General features: G+C 37.8%; 1 protein-coding gene across 1 annotated transcript in view; it reads right to left on the reverse strand.

Moving 5' to 3' along the window:
• Positions 1-1,101: 1,101 nt before the first annotated feature.
• Positions 1,102-21,884, reverse strand: part of EIF3H (eukaryotic translation initiation factor 3 subunit H) — a gene marked incomplete at its 5' end in the record, with an annotated part of 86,491 nt that continues 65,708 nt past the window's right edge. Inside the window, 6 exons of the mRNA XM_079722552.1 lie at positions 1,102-1,325; positions 3,057-3,189; positions 5,196-5,316; positions 12,570-12,719; positions 13,950-14,049; positions 15,567-15,734. Coding sequence (XP_079578678.1) covers positions 1,228-1,325; positions 3,057-3,189; positions 5,196-5,316; positions 12,570-12,719; positions 13,950-14,049; positions 15,567-15,734 — 770 coding nt within the window. The 3' untranslated portion in view covers positions 1,102-1,227. The remainder of the gene's footprint in view (positions 1,326-3,056; positions 3,190-5,195; positions 5,317-12,569; positions 12,720-13,949; positions 14,050-15,566; positions 15,735-21,884) is intronic.

Below are 21,884 nucleotides of genomic sequence, written 5' to 3' on the forward strand. Positions count from 1 at the left end.
AACCTGCTAACAACCCCCAATATCCTGAACGGAGGGCCCAGGGCGCGCCCTGCGTCACAGCTCGCTCTGAGGCTGCTCCACACCAACCACGGCTCCCCGTGGACTCTGTTAGCGCCCACAGCACCCTACACTGGTCTCCTTCTCTCACCTCCTCTGCATGAGGACAGTGAGGCACAACGTGTCTCAGGGCCCACTAAAGGGAAAGGAGCCAGGGTGCGATCCAGCCGACTGATCCCAGAGCCCCCGTCTTGCCTCGAAAACAATGTTACTGCAACAAAAAAAAAAAAAAAAAAAAGGATTTCTCAACTCTTCTTACCCACCACCCATTCCTTTGATCATCTTCCTAGGAGCCGTGTCTTCAAAGGGAAAACCATCCATAAGAGTCTCATAGGCACACCTCTGCTGGCTGGTAAATCTCACTGATTTTGGGGTTATACAAATGGCAGGATTTTTTTTCTTTCAAATACAAAACTATTAAAATAGTCTTTTCCCCCCAGTGTAGCACTTGTCTCCCAATTCTTCTTTCCCCACTCATAAAACTTATTAGCATAATCATATTTCATGGTATAAAAAAACAAACATGAAGCCCTCAATTAAAAAGAAAACACACACACACACAGAATCAATTTCATTTTTACACAAAAACATGGTCCTTTGGTGAAATGATTTTTTTTTTTTTTAATTCTTGTGCCCGATGAATGGCGTGTGAGCATGGGGACTGGGCAACCATCACCTGAAGAAATGAAAAGGCGGACCCATGGGAAGGCACGCCAAGCGATTCTAGGCCTGGGGACCAGGGGTGCCAGGGCAAGCACAGAAAGCCTGGGGCTTCAGGGGCGCTCATTTGGGAGCGAAGAAGTACTAGATTCACAGTAGGTACCAGGGCCTCTGGGTCAGGCATCGGGACAAGCAGCGCTGGACTCGGTGGTTGAAACGTGGCACCACAGAAGATATATAACAAAGGTGATGAGTCTGTCGGTCTGAGCCTGGTGATGCTTCTGGTCAAGCCTGCTTTATCTTTGGAAATACACAGGTATAAGCTAAATAAAAATAAGAAGCTGAGTATAGTATGTCTAAAACCAAATGAGCAAGCAGTCGAGATTGTTTTATTATTATTTTATTATTTGCTAGAGAGACTTTTCAATATGCAAGTGTGTTTCTTCCGAGAATTGCCCCAATGTGATCTCAAGAGTCCACGTTAACTCCTTTTCTGGAAACTTCCTTTTCTTAGCTGTTGTATTCTTGAAGAGCCTGGGCCATGAAGAGTTTGCCTAAGTTTTGAGCAGTGAACTCCTTGATGTTCTGGCAGTAAGTGTTAATCTGGCCTGTGCATTCGGGAAAGTGAGAAAGACAGTCATAATGTTCCACAAACTGTAAAATTACCCAGAATACTAGTCAAACAAGAAAATCAGCATAATACAGAATCATCAGAATTTTATTTTGTTATGTTTTGAATCGAAAACAAAAACGAAACAGACACAGATATAGCAAACAAACTAGTGGTTACCAGTGGGGAGAGGGAAGGGGGGAGGGGCAAGATAGGGGTGGGGATAATAAGAGGTACAACTATTAGGTATAAAATAAGCTACAAGGCCATACTGTACAACACAGGGAATATAGCCAGTAGTTTATAATAACTATAAATGGAGTATAACCTTAAAAAACTGTGATTCACTAAATTGTAAACCTGTAACATATAATATTGTAGGGCAACTATACTTCAATACAAATGTTTTTAAAAAGAGTTAAGAATTCTATTCATTCATAAGGGATTAATAAAGAATTTAATTTTTTTTTTTTAAATAAGCTATCTTCCACTCTTGGTTACATGGATAATCAAGAAAAACGACAACTTTTAAAAAGATTATCAGCAGTTAAGCACATATTAGCTGTCAATCAAAATGTACTGACTGTGCAGACCAGACCAACACTGTAACTAAGACAAGTGAGAAAACAGCACTAGCTCTTCTTAGCCAGGTAGAAAGGAGATACCAAATCACAGAACAGTAAACTGAACAGACCCACCTGACGCAGATGTTAACTACAGTAGTTTTCAGTCCGTGCTCCGGAAATATTAACAGCCTCCTCCTGCACCACCAGAGCCCAGACAGAGCATGAGCAGGGAGCCCATGTGAGGAAAGGGCTCCACCACTGCATTAGTCTTAAAACTAATGATCTAATCTGATGCAACAGTTACACATTTCTTGAAAGTATAAGAAATACAATTCTGTTTGAAGTGGCCCTTAAGTAAGTAAGGCGTCTCAGTTTCCCGAATCTCATTTATACAGGTACCAGAAAGCTTTAAGGAATTTGGAATTTCCCCCACACTAAAAATATATCAACAGAATTGAGAAATTGCAGAAGACCCGCTTTTCTCTGAGTTGGATTTTCACTCTAACAAATCTCTCAGACAACTGGCTGACTGAATCAAACAGTATTCAACAACATTCACACAGAAATAAGGTGATTATAGCTAAATAAGGGCATGAATGTTATATATTCAACATCAAGTCCTAGCATAGGACACAACGGCTCTACTACCTTAAGGTAGTGTTAAATGTTTATCCCCAGAGAAAGTCCATGTTGCATTCATGTTGCTACAATACAAGTCAAAGTAAGGGAAATACTTCTTTGAATCAAAAACTTCAGTTCAATTCAAACACCCACTTACAGGCTGGGCTCAAGGCTAGGCTAGAACATCAAAAGTAAGGGGTTTGAACTCAATGGTCTTTTGCATTATGAGATGATAAACACTTTTTCTTGGTTTCCATGAAAGATGACTCACACAAAACCTTCCCATTTTAGAAAGTTTATATAATCCCATCTCAAAAGTGTTTGTTTAGATAAACACAGAGTGAAGTACTGAAAGGACCTTAGAAATAACAAAGACTGACAAATTCTTAAATTTCAGAAATTACAGGTGCTAGATTCAAGTCCATCATTTAACCATTTTAAATACACTAACTTTTAGATGTCTTACCCTGTGAATCTCTCACTGTCTTCTGCTCCCTAAAGAATAAAGAAAACCAGCCATGCTCTGCACTGGCTAACAATACCTGCAATGAGCAGAGAATCCATCCTGGCAGGGGGTTGATGTGGTTTGAAGAGTTTGGACAGATCCTCCTCAGGGAGCGGGGGTTCTCCTCGACTCTGGCGCTGCATATTCTCCTGCTGGCGACGCTGCTGATACTAAAATTCAGAGAGGAAATGATTGGGTTATTTTTCTCTACCTGGGGAGAAAAAAGACCTCCCTCACTTATGTGATCAGCAAAACTCCACTGCTTTGAACTCCAATCTCGGTTTTATAAATGTAACCCTTCATAACTCTTGCTTCTAAGAGGCTAAATATGGTTAAGAGTCAAAGAAAACTTCCTTGTTGTAAACTCTAGTGTCACTCTGAGCTCTAAGATTATATAACTAATGATTTAGAAAAACAAAACTGGTTATGTGAGAAACATGGGGCTTACAGGCAAAGAAGCTCAAGATTCATGAGCGAAAGGGAGTAACTTGACCAATTATGACAACGGGGTAAACAGCACTGCAAGTATGATTCATCTCAACTTGAAGAACTAAGTAATGAAATACCATATTGGGGAATTTTTTCAGCTTTATCCTTATTGACCAAAGTAACAATAATACTGATGATGTTACTATTATAACGTCACCATTCCTGCTATTATTGTAACAGTAAATACCATCAATTCCTAACAACAGATAATCATCTGTGCTTTAGCTCTACACCGAAGAAAGATTAGCTCAGATAATGCTTCAAAAACTTTCAAACTCTGGATTCTTAAGACTCAATGCAGAGAAAGTGGGGTTATATATATAGGTATATATCAACTATCAACTTACAGTTTAAACTACAATCAAGACGCTAATAGCTGTGGATTGCTTACGACAGCATAGGAAATAATATCCCACACACAGCCTTAAAAGGTCAGGTAATGGGAAACCACGGTAGGCTAGTAAACATTTTAAGTCCTTAGATAAGGGAAGTAACTTGCTTTGCAAAAATTTCTACTCATTATGGGGTATGAGAGTAGAAGTGAGACAAATCTAAAAAGGGTTATGAATGGTGCTAAGTAGGAATAAATGTCAAATGCAAAAATATATGACATACTAGAATTCTAAAAAATATCTCCTAAGATTGGTTTCCAGAATCAACTGTTTCATTGGTGACAGATTTTCAATTTGATCCTCCAGTTGGGTCTTTTACCTACAGGAAGAACCAGCAGGGGGATGGGATCAAGCTGGTTTTATTCTCCCCAGTTTATAAGAGATTTTCACCATCACCATCTTCACCACCAGCTTTTCAGTTAAAACAACGATACTTTATAGATTTATATGTGTTTTTAAAATTCTGTGTGTATAGAAACACAGTATTTTAAATTTCACTAAATATATGAACATTGGTATTAAATTAATTTTTTAAATATGATATTCTCAGAACCACTTAGTTGTGCTTAAAATCCTACAGTTACCAACATCTAATTTAAAGTACATTTTAATGAACAGAGTAAACAAACACTCACATGTATGTACATTCTGGAATCAACTTATCTATGAATCAAATGCTAAGAACATTTCAGAGCAATACAGTCCAAAACAGTATTCCAGGAACTGTGAAAATCACGTGGCCTTCAGGCAACACTAATAAAGATTAAGATTAAATGGCCAGAGCAGTGTGGATGTGCATATGAGAATATCCAGGTAATTCCAGGTAAATCTGTATTATACTATCTATTTCACAGCAGTTGGTCTATTATTTCCTATCAAAATTGCTTGCTCTTCATCACAATTGCTCCGTTTTTTAAATGAACTGAAGACTGCTAACTGTACTGCAATGAGCCACTAGCAAGCCAATTATAGTTAGTAAAGAAATGAGCTGTGACCCTCTAGAATCTCTCTGCCTCTGATTTTCTCAATAAATGTATCTCTTTTTTGCATAACCTTGGCATTACAATCTGAACTTAATCTACCAGCTCTCTTCAAGATAGGTATTTTTAAGTACAACTTGTAAATAATATATTAGGAACATACTATATAAAGAATAATCTTTTAAAACATGATAGAGTTACTAGCTAAGAGTCAATGCTTTATCAAAGATAATTTAGATCGTTCTGAAGATGACTCTTGAAGCACCATACTTCGAAAGAAATTCTATGTTTGTTGAATTTTCCCATAATACCAACCTGATGTTTCTGCTGCTGCTGTTTACTCGTGTTCCTCATGTATGTGTTATATTTAAGTATATCTTGGCTCATTTCATCCACTCTGTCCATCAGCAACTGGAGGGTCTTCCCCAAATGATTGCTGAAATATAAAGGAAGTATACTGACATGTCATACTTTAAAGTTATAGCTCTGCCACTGCTCTAAGTAGTTTTGAGATATTAAACTGATCTGCCATTTGCTAAAAAAAATGAAAGCACACACATACAGGAAAGCAAAGGCAGAGGAGAGAATGAGAGTCAGCTTGTTATTAAACTTCCCATATCGAACCCACAACTATTAACTACAAGGGTATCTGAAATAGCTCAATTTCTTAGTGTCAGAGCATACACATGTCAGAGTAGAAAGAGTTAAACATATCTAGCAGGGTATCTAAAATGGGTACTTTCTGAACAACCACGTTTAACCTAGGCTCAGTACTTCTGAACCCGTTTCCTGAGCCCCACCTCCGCTCTCCCCAGTTGTGCTCCAGAGCATTCAAATCAGTAGCCACAGAAAGGAAGAACCGGCAAACAGACTGAGACTTCTGGCACATGACTTCTCTACCTAGCAGGTTCTGAAACAGTAACAATAGCATTTATTCTGCAAGGTCAAATGAAGAAAGAGGGCTCCTTCCCCTCTGCCCTTCCTAGAATCTGGAGTACAGTCATTCATCTTTCTTTTCCTCTCCATAAATTTCTACTGCAGCTTACTTACCAAAATCTTCTTACAAAGTGATGCTAATGGTTAGTACAACACCCACCATATTCACTGATTTCTGCCCACAGCTATCTCCTACCATGTTAAGGCCCACTACACGTATATGTACTCTAAAAATAACTAGCTGACAAATAGAACTCATTCATTCATTCCACACAGGTATCTACTAAACACCTATTATGTTCCAGCCTCAGTGTTAGCAAATAAGGAGACACTAGTGAATGAGACATTCCTGGTCTCGGTCTTCACTGAGCTTACAATCGATGGGGAGAGGGAAGGAGAGAAGAGGGGAGATAAGACACTTAGAGAGTGTGGTCAGAATATCTCTTTTAAAAGGTGACAGGCTGGGAGCACAAGATGAGAAGGAATCAGCCATGCAAAAAGTATTCTAGGTGAAAGAAAGCCCAAGTGCTGAAGGCCCGAGGTGGGTAAAAACGAGACAGGTAAAAAGAGGAGGCCTGGCATGGGAGGAGCACAGAGACAGGCTGGGGAGGCCAGACAGGCACACACGAAGAGCCATTCGCTGCCTCGCGCAACACCCCAACCACACGGTCACTTAGTGTGAATGAGAACCCACGACCCTGACATGAATCCCTGGTGACATGTCTTGCCTAAAATTTTAAAATGATTTAGCTTGGCTGCTATGCAGAGAATACACCGGAGGGTAGCAACTAGGAGACGGTTAAGAGTCCACTGTGGAGTGCTGGCAAGAATGTGGAGAAATTAGAATACTCGTACGTTGTGGGGAGAACGTAAAATGGTGCGGCCACTGTGGAGAACAGTTTGGTGGCTCGTCAAAAAGTTAAACATAGGGTTACCATATAACCCAGCAATTCTACTCCTAGATATATAGTCAAGAGAACTGAAAACTTATGCTTACACAACAACTTGTACATGTATGTTAATAGCTGCGTTATTCAAAACAGACAGAAATTGGGGGAAAAAAATGAAAAGGATGAATGGATAAACAAACTGTGATTTGTCCATACAATGAAATACTACTGAGTTATAAAAAGAACAAAGTACTGATATATGAATGAAACTTAAAGGCATTATACTAAGTGGAAGAAGCCAGACACAAAAGGCCACTTACAGCATGGTTCCATTTATAGGAAACGTCCAGAAGAGGCAAATCCACAGAGACAGAAAGTAACTACTGGCTGCAAGGGGATGAGGGGAGGAGAAGTGACTACTTAGAGGCGTGGGGTTTCTGCCTGGGGTGATGAAAATGTTTCAAAATTAGTGGTAATGATTGCACAATATTGCAAACGTATTAAAAACCACTGAACTGTATTCTTTAAAAATGGTTAAAATGTTAGATTTTATTTTACATGAATTTTATTTTAAAACTGCACACACGCGCGCGTACACACACACACACACACACACACACACACACACACACAGAATCTACTGTGGCATTGCAGAGAGAAGTAGTGGTGGCCTGGAACAGCCCAGTGGCAGTGAACATGGAGAAAAGTGGGCAGAACTGAGAGAGGAGTCAAGGGCGACTCCCAGTTTCCTGGCTTGAGCAGCTGGTTGGTTACATACAGCACTTACAGAGGAAGAAAAGGCTGAGGAAGAAACAGACTGGGAATACTGGGAATGACTAAGAGTGAATCCAGTTAAAACATGGATTCCATCTGTAACGTGAAGAAAATAATTAGAAAGCTTTGGCTCTTTATCTTAAATAATAGAAAGAGCATAGATTGTGTGTGTGTGTGTGTGTGTGTGTGTGTGTGTGTAAATTTATCTTTTAATCCCAGGTCTGGCACTATCTATCTTACCTCGATCCAGCAGCTTGGTCTAATGACTTAACTGAAGAATCAAGTGCTTTTTTCAAATTAAATTTTATTTCATATTTATCTTATTCCATTGTAATTTTGTGACTCATTTTTCACTATTAAATATTTCTTCTTTGGACATCAGATTAAGTATTTACTTTTCTGTTCCTTTCCAACTTCTTAATAGTCTGATCTTAATTCATCCATAATTTGAGCTGATGGTGCAAGATCGGGAATTTAAATGATTTTTTTTCCCCCAATAGCTAATCAAATGTCCAGATCCACTGATTATTTAGTTACAATGCTTTCCAAGAAACTTCAGGGCTGAAATTTAACTATACTGTGTCCTCTCACACGCATTCTTTCAACACACATTACTGAGTACATACTTACTTTTCCAGTCACTCTGTTATAAGATACTATATTCAGTCACTCTGTTATAAGATACTATATAAGACATTGTTGCACTCAAAGCATTCTAGTGAGAAGCAAGGAACACAAAAAGAAATGCAACACAGTGGTAGTAGATTCTATAACAGAACAGAAGCATAAAAGATAGTTTGGTAGGATCAGATGAGACTTTCCAGATTATGTGACAGCTGAATTTTGAGTTTTTGAAGGAGCTGAAGATGGGAGTTGGAGACAAGGCAGATGCAGAGGACACTGCAGGTACTGTGTGCAGTTAGCATGGTCAGAGACACTGGCATGAAAAGCAGGATACATCTGAAGAACTGCAAGTAACTCAGGCCATCAGAAGAAGCACCGGAGAAGGGCAAGACTGGGAAAAAAGAGAGCAATGAAACTGAAGAGGCAAACAGTCACGGTGCAAAGACTCTTGGAAGTTGGGCTATAAGTTTGGATGCTACTCCAAGGACAATGGGGGCTCAGCCAAATATTTTAAGCAAAGGAGTAATATGATCATACAATTTGCATTTAGCAAGATCACTGCAGTGAAAGAGGAAAAGGTAAGAAGCAGGAAGTTAGGAGACTGTGAAAGTAATCAGGAAAAGAAATGATGAGGCCCTGACCTAAGGTAGCAAAAGACAAGGAATAAGATGAAATCACCCCAGGAATCACACACAGGGACCCCAAGGAACACTGATATTTAGGGATGAGCAGAAGAAGGTTGACTGTGGAGAATGAGAAGTAACCCAGAAGTAACCCAGTGGTAGTATCCTAAACTACAAAGAAAGTATTTCAGGAAGAAGGTTTATCAACATATTAAATTTTCAACACTCTGTAACATCCAGCAATATCGTGATAAAGTCATCTTTTGCAACTTCAGCGAGAACTCTAACAACACAGAATAGATGGAATACTAAGTGTTTAGGATAAGTGGAAAATGAGTAAATACAGACAGCAACATATAGAAAATCCTATTAGGAAGTTTGACTGTAAAAAAAAAAAGGGGGGGAGAAAATGAAGTAAAAGGTTAAAGGAGATGGATATTAATGGCACGAGGTCAAAAGGTGTTGTTTTTGTAACTTTGTTGTTTAAGATGACGGTGACTTTAAACAAGTTTAAATGTCCTTACTTACTCTTAGGAGATTCATATTCAAGTATTTAGGGGTTAAGTGCCACGTCTGCAATTTACTTTCAAATGGTTCAGGAAAGAAAGTACCCATTTATGTCTAGAGAGAGAAAGAGAACAGGTGCAAATGTAGCAACACATACACCTGGTGAATACAGGTCAATGTTTATGGGTGTTCACTGTATTACTTATTATCCTTTCAATTTTTCTCAACTGTCGAGCATTAAAAAAAAAAAAATTAATGGGAAAATCCAGTCAATAAAGGTAACAGAAAAGAACCAGTACAGAGAGGAACTGGAGATACCCAAGGAGAGAGGGTGCAGAAAAAGACAGACCTGGATGAGGCCTCAGGGGAGACACTGATCCCTCATTTTCACCAGTGAAAGAACTGAGGCCCGAAGAACTATATTAAATACAAGAAATACTGTAATTAACTACATGATTACTTGTTAACTAAGTCATTTATGTTCTTAAGCGCAAAAGAAATCCACAGAAGGGAACGATCACCACCAATCCTCGACTGGGTGATCGAGGAGAGAGCAGTGACACTGGAGAAAGCCATTAAGAAGAGTTAACTGCCATTGCAGAGAAAGATCTATTAGTTTTTCCAGACCTTACATCTTGGAGACTGACTACACTGATTTTAGCAATGAGAAAGGCGCTACTAGAAGAGGACTTCCCTCTCTACTAAAAAGCGTCTTTAATGCAAAGCACTAACATTACGTGCTGTAGGTATATGTAATTATAGTGAAAGAGCACAAGCACAGGTAGGTGGACTTGAAACATTTCATAACATTTCTGTTACTACAGTGCTCTTCAGAAATCTAACCGATAAGAGATACGTGAAAATCTGCACAGTACAGGTCTTGAAGGGCAAAAGGAATTAACAATAATACAGAACTATTTCACAGATAACACTCATAGGAAATCAGGTCCACTACCAAGAGCAATTTTATGGGGATCTTTTCAGTACCAGTTCAACTAGAATAGTGAAACAGGGAGTTACTGTTGGCAGTTTCAGTAATATAGTCTTTTCTTTTACTGCCAAGGAAACAAAGAACTGAAAACAGATAACTTAAGCAGATGTGAACGGAGAGGTGCAGTGATAAGTCTGCTCTGGCTACAGTATCAATTTGTCCTTATTATCCTTCATGTATGATGCCCACCCTTAGTTTACTTTTTTAAAGAGGAAATAAGAACAGAATTGTTTTTTCATGTGTGAAAAGCCAAAGGCTTGTGTAACAGATTTTAAAAAATTAATAAAGGCTATTATGAAATAACCATTACCAGAACTTCCATCTAATAATATTAAAATTAAGAATTAGAATTTTTCAAATGAAAGGGAATGCAGTATGTTTTATTCATAGCATAAAGCAAATTTATCAGGTAAATCAAAGAACTGGAACACGCACATGGGTTGTGATAAGCAAGACCAAGCAAAATGTTTAAGGAGCTACTACTTCAGAATGATTTCTGATGCGGTTTCATAGAGAAAATTTTATGGCAAATGATGATTAGCATCATCATGCTACTAATGTTAGAAATTAAAATTTGAGAGGTACAAAGGTTACATTTCAGTCTTTTAAATTAGTACTATCAATTTGGGCCAATGTAACAGTCCATTCGTATAAGCACTGCTTCAAGGTTGCCTCTTTTTTTTTTTCTTCTCCCAATAGGAACACCAATTTACCCTTTTAAATAACTTCACATGGAAAGCAAACATCTTCTCTTCCTACTTCATATAAAATACAGAAGATAAAAACTATAATAAAATATTTGTCCAGATCTTAGTTGCTATGGCGAACTGGGAACATTTTCTTGGCTATTCTAAATGCTGCTTTGGACAAACAGACATTACAGACCAGCTCGTTGGTAATGGGAAAGCAGAGAAGGGCTGTATTTGTTTTGTATCCTCAATAAAGGAAGCTTGGGGGAAGGTGAAGACATAAAAAATATGTAAGCAAAAGCTTTCACATAGTAAATTTAAAACTATTATATAACTATATACTTAATACATCAAATTGCATGCTGAAAAAGGTTCTTAGCTCAATGCTTTAAATACAGGTGTGCCGAGTGTGCTTGTGAAAGCAATGAAAAAATATGACCTTTTAAAAGAGACAAATTAAAGGACTATTGTGAACATACGTTTGCAGTCAAACAGTACACTCTTCAGTGCCAAATAACCCTTGCAACCTGGCTGTATTACTGAGCACTTCGTTTACCATCCAGTTTCCATCTCCTTCCCCTGTTAAGACTTTCTAGTGGCCTCTGTGATGAATTCATGCAATGAAGGTGGCACTTCAACCACAGTCCCACCCATCTCAGTGCATGGAGAAGAACACTGGGTACACTGGTCCTTCTGGGTTTAACCCTACTTGTCTTATACTGAAGAAGTGCAAAGCCTGCATATTCTTTTGTACTAGCTTCTATCTGGGATAACTAGAAACCTGATAAATGACTGAGCTTCTGTTCCAAACTGGTTGCTTTATGAAAACACACCTTGTTTTTCTAAGCCATTCAGCAAATGCGTACTGATAGATTACCTACTTGCTATTAGCCTTCTCCTGCCACAAAACAATCACTAACATCAAGCTTAAAGGGAATTTAAGAGGAGCTAATACATGACTGTTCATATTTCTGTTAAAAGCAATAAATGAGAGGAAATGAAACATTAATTCCATAAAGGAAATAATCGGTTTTAGAACACCTCAGTCACCATTTTATCAATATAATAAATAATATCTTAGCAACTAGATAGCCAAAGCAGTCACGATGAAGCAAATGATGTCACCACTGTCTAAGATAGCAAAAGCCAGTGTGAGGTTCAGAAAATTCTAATTTTGGTTGAAAATTCAAATGGCAAGTTTACTGCTAATAGAGTCTACACGTGAACAAGGGCAAATGCCACAGTAAAACAAAGAAGCATTTCTGGTTTTCTCCCAAGCATTATTAAATATCCAGACATAATACCATAGCCTCTAAGGACACTGTACAATAAATAAAGCTGAGCCAAATCAAAAAACCCCTCCCCTGTGGGCATGTACCATCTCAAAGCAAAAATGACACAGAAAAGGCAGCACAGGGCTCCTATAATAACAGGAGCTATTAGTATTCAAATACCACCTCACTTTATCAATAATCACGGTGTTTTTCCTGGGATTTTAGCAGAGCTGGACAAATACTACATGTTGCTACTGTGTCTTAAGAACCTCAAAATGTGCTTAAGTAATTTTCTTCTTGTTTCACAGGTTAAAGTCTAAGTAAAAGACTCTTTTGCAGAAAGTGGTAAAAAGGGACTTTTCATTAGACAGGGCCGCTTACCTGCTAGCAAGACTGAGCAATTCATGTTTATCTGCTACAGCTGACTTCTTCTCAAGCTCCCACATTAGGACGTTGATCAGATGTGAATTTTTAATTACAATCGGCACTTCTTCAAACATGTGCTCAAAGGTGATATTTCCCTTTTTCAATCTGTGAAGCATGTTAAAAATACGTTAGTCTGGTGGTCAGAAGTAAGTGTTAAAGTGATTATTTCATACATTTTCCCTAATTACAGGCCCTCTTCAGGATTTTTGTTTGTCTCATTAGCACTCTTTTAAAAAGGGAGAGAAACTAGAGTTTTACAGAGTCAAGCCTAAGTCGAGTGATTTGAACAACTCTGAAAATAATCCGAGTTGGAGCTATAAGACTAGAAAATAAGACTCTTAGCAAAAGAAACTATTGTTTCTTCACAATCAGGTATCTTCAAAATTTCAGATACTAAAATGTAAATGCCATAGGAAATCATGTTATTTAATCTATATCTAAAACATTTAAAATAGCTAGAAAAGAGAAATACTCTAGTTTTTGGAAAGTTCACTTTAAAGGCCAACTGAACTCAAGAGATTAACAAGTAGCAGGACACTCACACGTTACTCCACACGCGGTGGCTGAGAACACGGCGAGAACGCAACTCCTCAGAGTTTAGTTATAACTACCATGCCCAGGAACTGTTCATGAGTTAGCTTTTCTTTTTAAATGCTTTGAATCTTAATTTCTTTAGGAGCCAAATGGTAAACTAGTAATGAATTGTCTGTCCTACATGAAGTCAAAAGCACTAACTTTAATAAGAAATAAAAATTCCTATACTTAACAGAAAATGAAAGAATTCTGAATTTTTAAAATTTTAATGTAAATATTCCAATGCCATTATGTAGGATCACAAAACAGCTTTTTCAATTAATTCTCTGCATACCTGTCACCCATAAAATATCCAAAAAATCCACATTCCTTACTGAACCCTATAAAATATTTATATCTTTCCACACACCCCCCCACCAATGAAACAGGAGGTCAGAAAATAAGACAAACAGCTCACAACTGTTCTGACACAGAACTTACAATCTGACAGCCACTGAACACTCACTCATCCCATCTCCCTTTATTTAATCATATATTTCTTCAAATCCAGTAGCTAATTAATCCCCACTCTAACTGAATTCACCCATGCTGAGAACAACAGATGAGACATTCCATAAAGAACAGTTTAAACATGGAAAGGGAGAGATCAAGTGGCACTCAGCCATGCAGAAACTTCTACCGTCCACATGGCAAAAGCATTACCACACCACCACCGAGGATTCAATACATGTGGCAAACTAATATCTTAAAAGAAAAACACCCGATCCTTAACATATGCCTTATAGGCCCCCAAACACTTACGCTTCGGGAGAAAAATCCTTCTCTTTACAAACTTCCATCAGTTTAGGAGTCAGTCTGTATGCCTTTAGTGAGAGAGACCCTTGGGCAGTTTTTATGGGATCTCAAAGAAGGAAAAGAAAAAGAAATTACTAAGAATTCTGTCACTACCAGTGCCCAAATGACACTGGTTCTGGGCACATTCTGTTAATTATCATAGTCTTTGCAAAATCAAGATCAAAATAAATATCAGAACACAATTTGAAGCAGATTCATACCAGCATAGCAAACAGTAAGTGAAAATGCAGGAACCTATCATCCTACTTGTAATAGGCAGAGTAACTTCCTCCCGAAAGTATAAACAGAAGATACAAAATAGTTATTTTCAAATCTATTCCTCAGCTAGAACCAGCAATCTTGACAAAAATTAAATATAGCATATGTTCTATACATCTTACATACATCTTGTATAATTAGGAGGAAAATACTAATGAATATTAAACATGAAAATTCACTGGACGCATTGTGTAGTTCTTAGTCCACTAATTAAAATGAACAGCCCTTCCAAAATTTATCCATCCTAACAATCACTGTTCAAATTTTTTAGTTAAAGCAGATTCTAAAAACAAAACCACTAAAGTCAAAGTGCGATCACGAATATCTCTTTAGTTTTAGAGAAACTAATTTTGTCAAAGCTAACGCTTAAACACTCCGTGAGTAACGGAGCTTAGCACTTGCTGCATAACGACTCCGGCATGCCAATGTTCGCCTAAAACCTGTGTTAACATTCATGTTGCCTGAAACTTAACACAGTGAAACTTTTAGCAATAGGTGATAAAATGAAAACCAAAATAGACTGAAACAAGTGGAAAATTCATCAAGGTCTGATGATGCAATGTTTCCAGCCAGTATAAGTACACTTTAACAACTTGTTCTTTACTGTAATCCAATTGTTAACATACTGAAACAATTTGGGGGCAGCTCATAAGATTGATCGTATTCATTAGTATTTTTTCTGACAGATACTCAGGACGTTACATTTACTTCTCAGCTGGAAACTATATGCAAGTCTGCCAGATATGGCAAACTGTGAGTGTTTGGGGAGGGGGAAGGCTATAAAGCTGTTAAATTGCCTACAGTTCTGATACAGCACAGAACATCTGGTCTGGAGAGCTTGAGGAAACACCATTAAATAGGCCGAAAAGAAAAAAATCTTTGTGCTAAGAAACAGTCCAGGTTTTGTACGCTGCTGTCAGAGGTATAAAAAAACTTGGCACACTGTGTTATGATTGGTCAGTCACGTACAGAGCCAGACACTCTAGCAATCGGGGTTTGTTAGACATCTGGTCTAGTTCCACCAGCCCCTTCAAATGAGGGAGGGGAGATGGAGGAATAAAAATGAAGCAGCTACTCCAGCATTCCAAAATGTACACATCAGGGCTCTGATAGCAAGAAAAATAAACAGAAAGAAGGAAACCCTGTCTAGACTTAGCTGCTGCTGAGGCTGCTGCAGAAACAGGGTTGGTATTTACTTGAGAAGGCCTGCCAGGCTGCTCTTAGAGGCGAAAAGACAGAAAGCAAAAATAGTAGTAGTAATAATATTAAGGGAAGAAAAGAATAATAAAGGGAACTCCTACTAACCGTAAATGAGAACGACAGATTCTTCAATGGCATGCTGGTAACTGAACTGAGAATCCAGAAGCGCCCGGGTGACGAACGAGCCGTAGTATGTGGACTGGTACCAGCCCACGTGGAGATGGTCAATGTTTACATGGCGAAGGCTCCGCATCATTTCCATCTGATATTGCACTAGATGATGGGGACGAGGGGGACAAAAGAAAAACTATTTAATGACATTACCCATATTAAAAACAAGCCTTTTTGGAAACAAATTTCTACACAACTATTTATTAGCTAAAGGGAACAGGTTTCCAGATTTTAAATTCATTCGCTTCACATATAAAGAAAACAAATTAAGCTTTCAAATCATGAGGGCATTCTTTTTCTCATTAACAAAAACACATTTTGTAGAAACAGTATTAAAAATGTAATAATAATGCCTTATTCCAAACAAGTAATTATTTATTAAATGTGTCTCCACTTTTAAGGAAAAAATTTGTGTAATTACTAAATTGGTTGGTTGTAAGAAGTTATGTTTGAATTAATAAGTTGAGAGTAGCTATCAACGTCTTCAACACAGTTTTTAGAACTGAGAAGTTAAAACCATCAAGAAAACCAACAGGAAAACAATTAACTACCACATTATTTAAGTATGAACAGGACACAAGCTGTAGCTGATTAAAAATATAAGAACTCATTTTTGCCTTCAACTGGTGCCCCCTGCTGCATGTGCTAAATTTAGAAAAGAATTCTTTTTTCTTGTCTGTGTGTTCCTTTGTGTTAAGTAATCAACAGTATTTTTTTTCATTAGAATAGTTATATTTTAATCGCCACGTACAGAATGAAACAGTTGGATGACTTTTACATGTCAAATTAATGACTATAACTTATATTATTAACTCAAAGCCGTATTAATAGAAAAATGGGTGCAGACACTACAGTAATGTATTCTAAAAAGCAGTATAGCCCAATAATGAGTAGCAAATTTGTAAAACAGGAGAAAATTTCATAGTTAACATAATATTCAAGCTATTTCTATTAAAATAAAAATGCATGACTGTGTTGAGTAAACATATTTGCTTAACTCAAAATCTAACCATTTCATTTTCAAAACTCTTAATCAGGTTTTAGCAAAAGTAAAGTTAAATGTCTGTCATTTCCTTGGTTAGAGCACTACGGTTTTACAAAGCAAACAAAATTCAGGATCATAAAGTATAGAAGAACCTTCCCCCAGATGGACACGGTCTTTTCAACACTTGTTACTAGGTTAAGAAAGTATAAATCTGCTTATTCCAACGAAGGTTATATTTCTTATGATAAAAGATGGCAGCCGACTCATCAACTGCTCAAGAATTATGTGTTTTTTGAAGTTTTCTTTTTATATACAATATGATGGCTTCAAGAAGCAGCAGTATAAAATGAACATGGTAATCCTGAATCCATTATCTTTTAGCTTAATTTTTTCGCTCTCTAGCATATAAGATATGCCCCTTCCTAGCCAGTTTAACAGATTCCTATCAACCACATAAAACTGGGATAGAACCATCACTATTGTCTCTTTCTGCTTTAAAATTTCATAACTCTTTTAAAGTAAAATCACTGATTTGGCTAGTAAAATTTAATCAAATGTAACTTATGAATGAAAAATTCTAATATCACCAGTAAAACAGGAGCCAGAACTAAATTTAATATTTATTTTAAAGGGATAGGAAAGAGGAGATGGGGAGCAATTACCAAGCAACTGACAGTACAAACACGATTTTATAGGATGAGTTTTTTAAAACTGGTACTTCTAAAACATCTGTCAATGTACAATTTAGCTATAATATAAGCAGAAGACAGATTCTACCAACTGGCAATAGTAGAAAAGAAGAAAAGACCCAGAATCTAGCAATCTAGGTTCTCGTGTCGGCTCTGCCGTGGGGCATCTCGCTGTCCTTCTCTGATGCTCAGTTTTCCCATCTCCAAAAAGATCTGAGAGCTCATCCCAGTCAAAATGCAACGATTCCACACACTGTTCACTGGATATGCTAATTACAAGTAATGATTTTTCTATAAACTAAAGCAGGTAGCATGCATTAATAATTAAAATAAAAGTGCTTTCCTATGAAAAATATTCTGTAATCTTACTAAGTCAAACAGCCTGAATACAACAGATTTTATAATAGCACTTTCAGGATGCATGAAGTAGAAAACTTTACAATCAGTAGCAAACCTCCAGATTCCTTCTTCATCCAGAGTCTTACCTATCTTTGCAGCCCCTTGGTAACGATAAGGAGGAAAATGAAGTGTTTCTCTCAGCTAGAGAAGAGACTAAGCCTATGAATGAAGCCTGTCGCCCTCGGAACTACCATTGTAATAAATGCCAATGTATTTATTTCTGGGGATTGAGAGACGAAGAAATAAACCTCTATATTATGGGCGAGGTTGGAGGTGGGGGGAGCACTTCTATTTTCCTCTTCTACAGTTTAGAAAATCATGTCATACAAGATTTTACGAGGCTTTAATAAAAATTTATTTTTAAGGTCATAAGAGTTTTCATAGGATGAAAATACAAATCTAAGAGCAATGGTTAAGAGCAATGACAGGTGAGTTAATAAAATTGCTTTTGAAAATCTACAATGAACTGGAATTTCACCATTACACACAAAAAAAATATGTGAAACTTCAGGTCATTCTTCATCTAGGTTTAGACTTACCACCCCAATTTTTTAAATTAAAAAACACAACTTAAAAAAAAATTTTTTAAATGAATGTCCTCTTGGAGGTATCAGAGAAAGAAAGGATCTAAAAAGACTACAAGTGATCCTTGAAAAGGTGAGGGTAAGGGTGCTAGAGATCCAAAGTGAAGTTGGGGTGCACTGAGGCCCAGTCCTTGCTGGAACTACACATATGAGGCTCCAATAAATGCACAGTTTAAAGAGGTTACTTCGATTTAATAAAAAAAAATTTTTTAAGGAAGTCATATTTGTTCTATTATATGCAAGCAAGAGACAACTCAGAAACAGCCAAGTGAATTTTTATCTCTGCAGTCTTTCAGGTCTATGTCCTTGCTCTAATGTTAACACAGACATGTGACCCTTGTCTCCTTTCACAGTTTTTCCTCCTCCTCCAACCCAAGTTCTCAAAAAGTACAAAATCAAACCCTACAAAAGCTTCCCGGTAAACCTACGTGGGGATAAGAAATGCACAGCAGACTGTCCCACTAACCTGTCTCAAAACTGTGCTCCCAACACGCCCATCAATCAACTGAGCTGAGCTGCCACACCAGCTGACACCCATTTACCCCCTGACAAGGAAAAAAAAGTTGTGATACAGTGACATGCCAGTAAACTTTACACAGGAAATAAGGAACGTTCATTCCAGATTCTAATCTCCCAGGCAAATGCCACTGCTTTAGTGGCTCTGCTAGTCTAGTCCCTCTCAGGAGTTATGCTGGAGGTAGAGGGGAGGGATGCTGGGGGTGGGCAGGTGAGGCACAAACAAGAGACCCAGTTTAGCTAGGACACCGGGTAAACAGAAAGGGGAAGGGCTCGTGCTATCTGGAAAGGACTGTGAGGACGGACGTGTGTCCCAGCCCGCAGGCTCTGGGAAGTAGGGGCTGGTGCTATTTCCTTCTCATTCCCAGCCATCCTCACTTACCCCCTCCCTGCCACCACCCACCGCCAGCCACCACCCACCGCTGGGTAGAAAAGATGTGGTTAGACAGATAAGGTTCACTCCTATCTCTGAGAAGGAAGAGAATTACAGCAAAAGAAACAAAAGAGAAAGGAGAAGGAAAAGAAAACCAAAGTTCCTTGATATAAAGTGCCACACCTCCCTATAGTTGAGTTAATGCAGATCAATGAAATAAGAGACAAGCATTTACTGGCAACTCTGAGGACTTGGCTCAGGGTTAGAGACACTTTCATTTTTGTTCTAAAGTTCTTGTATTTAACAGAAGCCCAAGTGGCAATTTCAACCAACGATATTAACTTCTGAGTTAATGGCTAAATATTTCTGGAGAACTTTCCAAAGATGAATAGCAAGGGAAAACTTTTGGGGAGAAGGGGATTACTTTAAAATATGATAATATTCAGTAGAAAGGCTCAGAATTGTGTAGTGAGAAGTTTAGGAAAGAACATTTTAAACGTTGTTAGTTTAAAAAGCAAACCCCCTGCCGACTGACTGAGGAGAAACAGTGCACAGCAAATGAATTTCGAAGACAAATTGGTAGTTACTACCAAGCCAACTCAAATTACTAATACAAAAGCTACACTTAGATGCAACTGAGGTGGTGCTACAAAATTTGGAAGGATTATAAAAATGAGGTGAAGTTTTATAAATCTCTTCAACCTCTACAATTGCCTTCATTGCTTAAGCCGCTCCCAAGCACAGGAGAGCCTGGTTTACAACACCGAGTATCTGCCCGCAATCTGGCACCAGTGTGTTCACATTCACTTTTTCCAGATACCCTCTTTGCAAAACAGTCAATTTTAAACTGCCTAGAGCTAAACAGTCTTAACTGAGGCAGGCTGCCCAGTAACTATTCCTTTCAAAAATCCACCACATTTGCTGGGCTTTCTCTCGTTTTATCTCCAAATATGAAAACAGTGAAAATACTATGCTGCCTTATATTTAAATGCTGGATCTGGACTCACACACTGGCAAACAATCGAACAAGAGTTTGAGATACGAGTTCTCCTTAAGATCACCGGGAAGGACAATGAATTCGAAGCTTTTCAGTTCAGCACAATAATTAATCAGCATTCTTTTCACCTCCAATTCCTCACCTTCATTTCAAAAACCATCTTTATTTTATTATTTTAAGTGAGCCCTCATGAAATGTAATTTATTGCCAAACAACAGGAACAAAGAATTACCACAGTTTGGCCAGGCTGAGATGAGCTGAAAGTAGAAAACTGAAGCTGAAGTGTACTCTAAAACTATCTGTCTGGCAGATTCGGGGTGGGGGGGCGGGGCGGGGAGTGTTATTGATGTATTATTGGGGAATAATTAAAGGACCAAGTAATAAACTAATTTAAATTTTAAAAATTAAAAACAATTCAATGGATCTATTGTCTTATTTGACTACTTTGATATTGTATCAAACAAATCCAAATCATTTAAAAATATATTATAATAAAAATATACATAGATATAGCCTGGAGGAAAAGGACAAGACTAAAGCATCAGGAAAGAAACTAGCACTTAGTGAGCACTTATTATGTCACACTTCCTGCTAAGTGGTCTACATATGTTATCTGACTTTATTCCTCACAATAACTCCAATGAGCTAATCACGATTACTGAAATCCTTTTAGAAAAGCTGTTTACCACAGCTTGTAAAGTGGCAGGGCTCAATTGGACTTTAGACTTTCTGACTCCGAAGCCCAGGCAACCATCCATTTACAGAATCTCATCTCTTCTTTATTAGTAAAGTATAGAGTGAATTATTTCTGAATCAATAAAGCATAACAGAGATAGAGCAGAAATACACAATTTCTAGGTTTTCAGAAACCACAGCTTGTGCATGTTTGATCACTAAATTAACTAGTAATTTAGCACTATCAGTAAGATTTTAAGTGATAAAACCACCTTCAAAGATTTTTAAATGTCAAAGTTGAAATTATCACAAACATGTAATCAAACTCCTAAAACAATGCATTCTATGTTACTATTTGAAACTAAGCACTGGACCAGATCAAAGATGACCTGCACAAACAGATCAAGAAAAGGAACAAAGGGAGACCAGATGTAGTTGTACATGCTCTTGAAACAAAGAAACAAACTAAGCTCAACCAAGAGATGCAAAGGGCTTTAAAAGCAAACAAACAAACAAAACCCCACAACGCTGAAACAAATCAATGATAACAAACATAACAGGAAAGTGGAATACATCCAAATATATCTGTTCTAGCATTAGGGCTAACCTAAGGAGGGCTTTTAAGAAAATTATCACAACCCTCCTTCCCAGCAGCACCACGAGACACGGTGAATGCGGACAGGCTATGAACTGTGAAGGCTCTGCCTCGTTGTTTAATAAGACAAACTATTCTGTGCTTTCCTCTTCATATCAGACTTTCTGCCAAGCCACACATACGTTTCAGGCGATGCTCAAAGCTAGGAGCAGATGTAGATTTAAGCAAACAGAATGTGCATTTGAAAAAAGAATTAAATAAGAGTCTACTTCGGGTAGAGAGAACTATAGAGTACATATTTCTTAAAACTTCCATATTCTCTTCACCCAGTCTGCATTACGTATTCATCCTTTCCCCCCCACCAAATAATACACCTGTTATTAAGGCCACGCTGGGACTGCTTAAGAACTATGGTAAGAGTTCAATTTCTCACAATATA

Source organism: Hyperoodon ampullatus, assembly GCF_949752795.1.
Source record: "Hyperoodon ampullatus genome assembly, chromosome: 17".
Lineage (NCBI taxonomy): Eukaryota > Metazoa > Chordata > Mammalia > Artiodactyla > Ziphiidae > Hyperoodon > Hyperoodon ampullatus.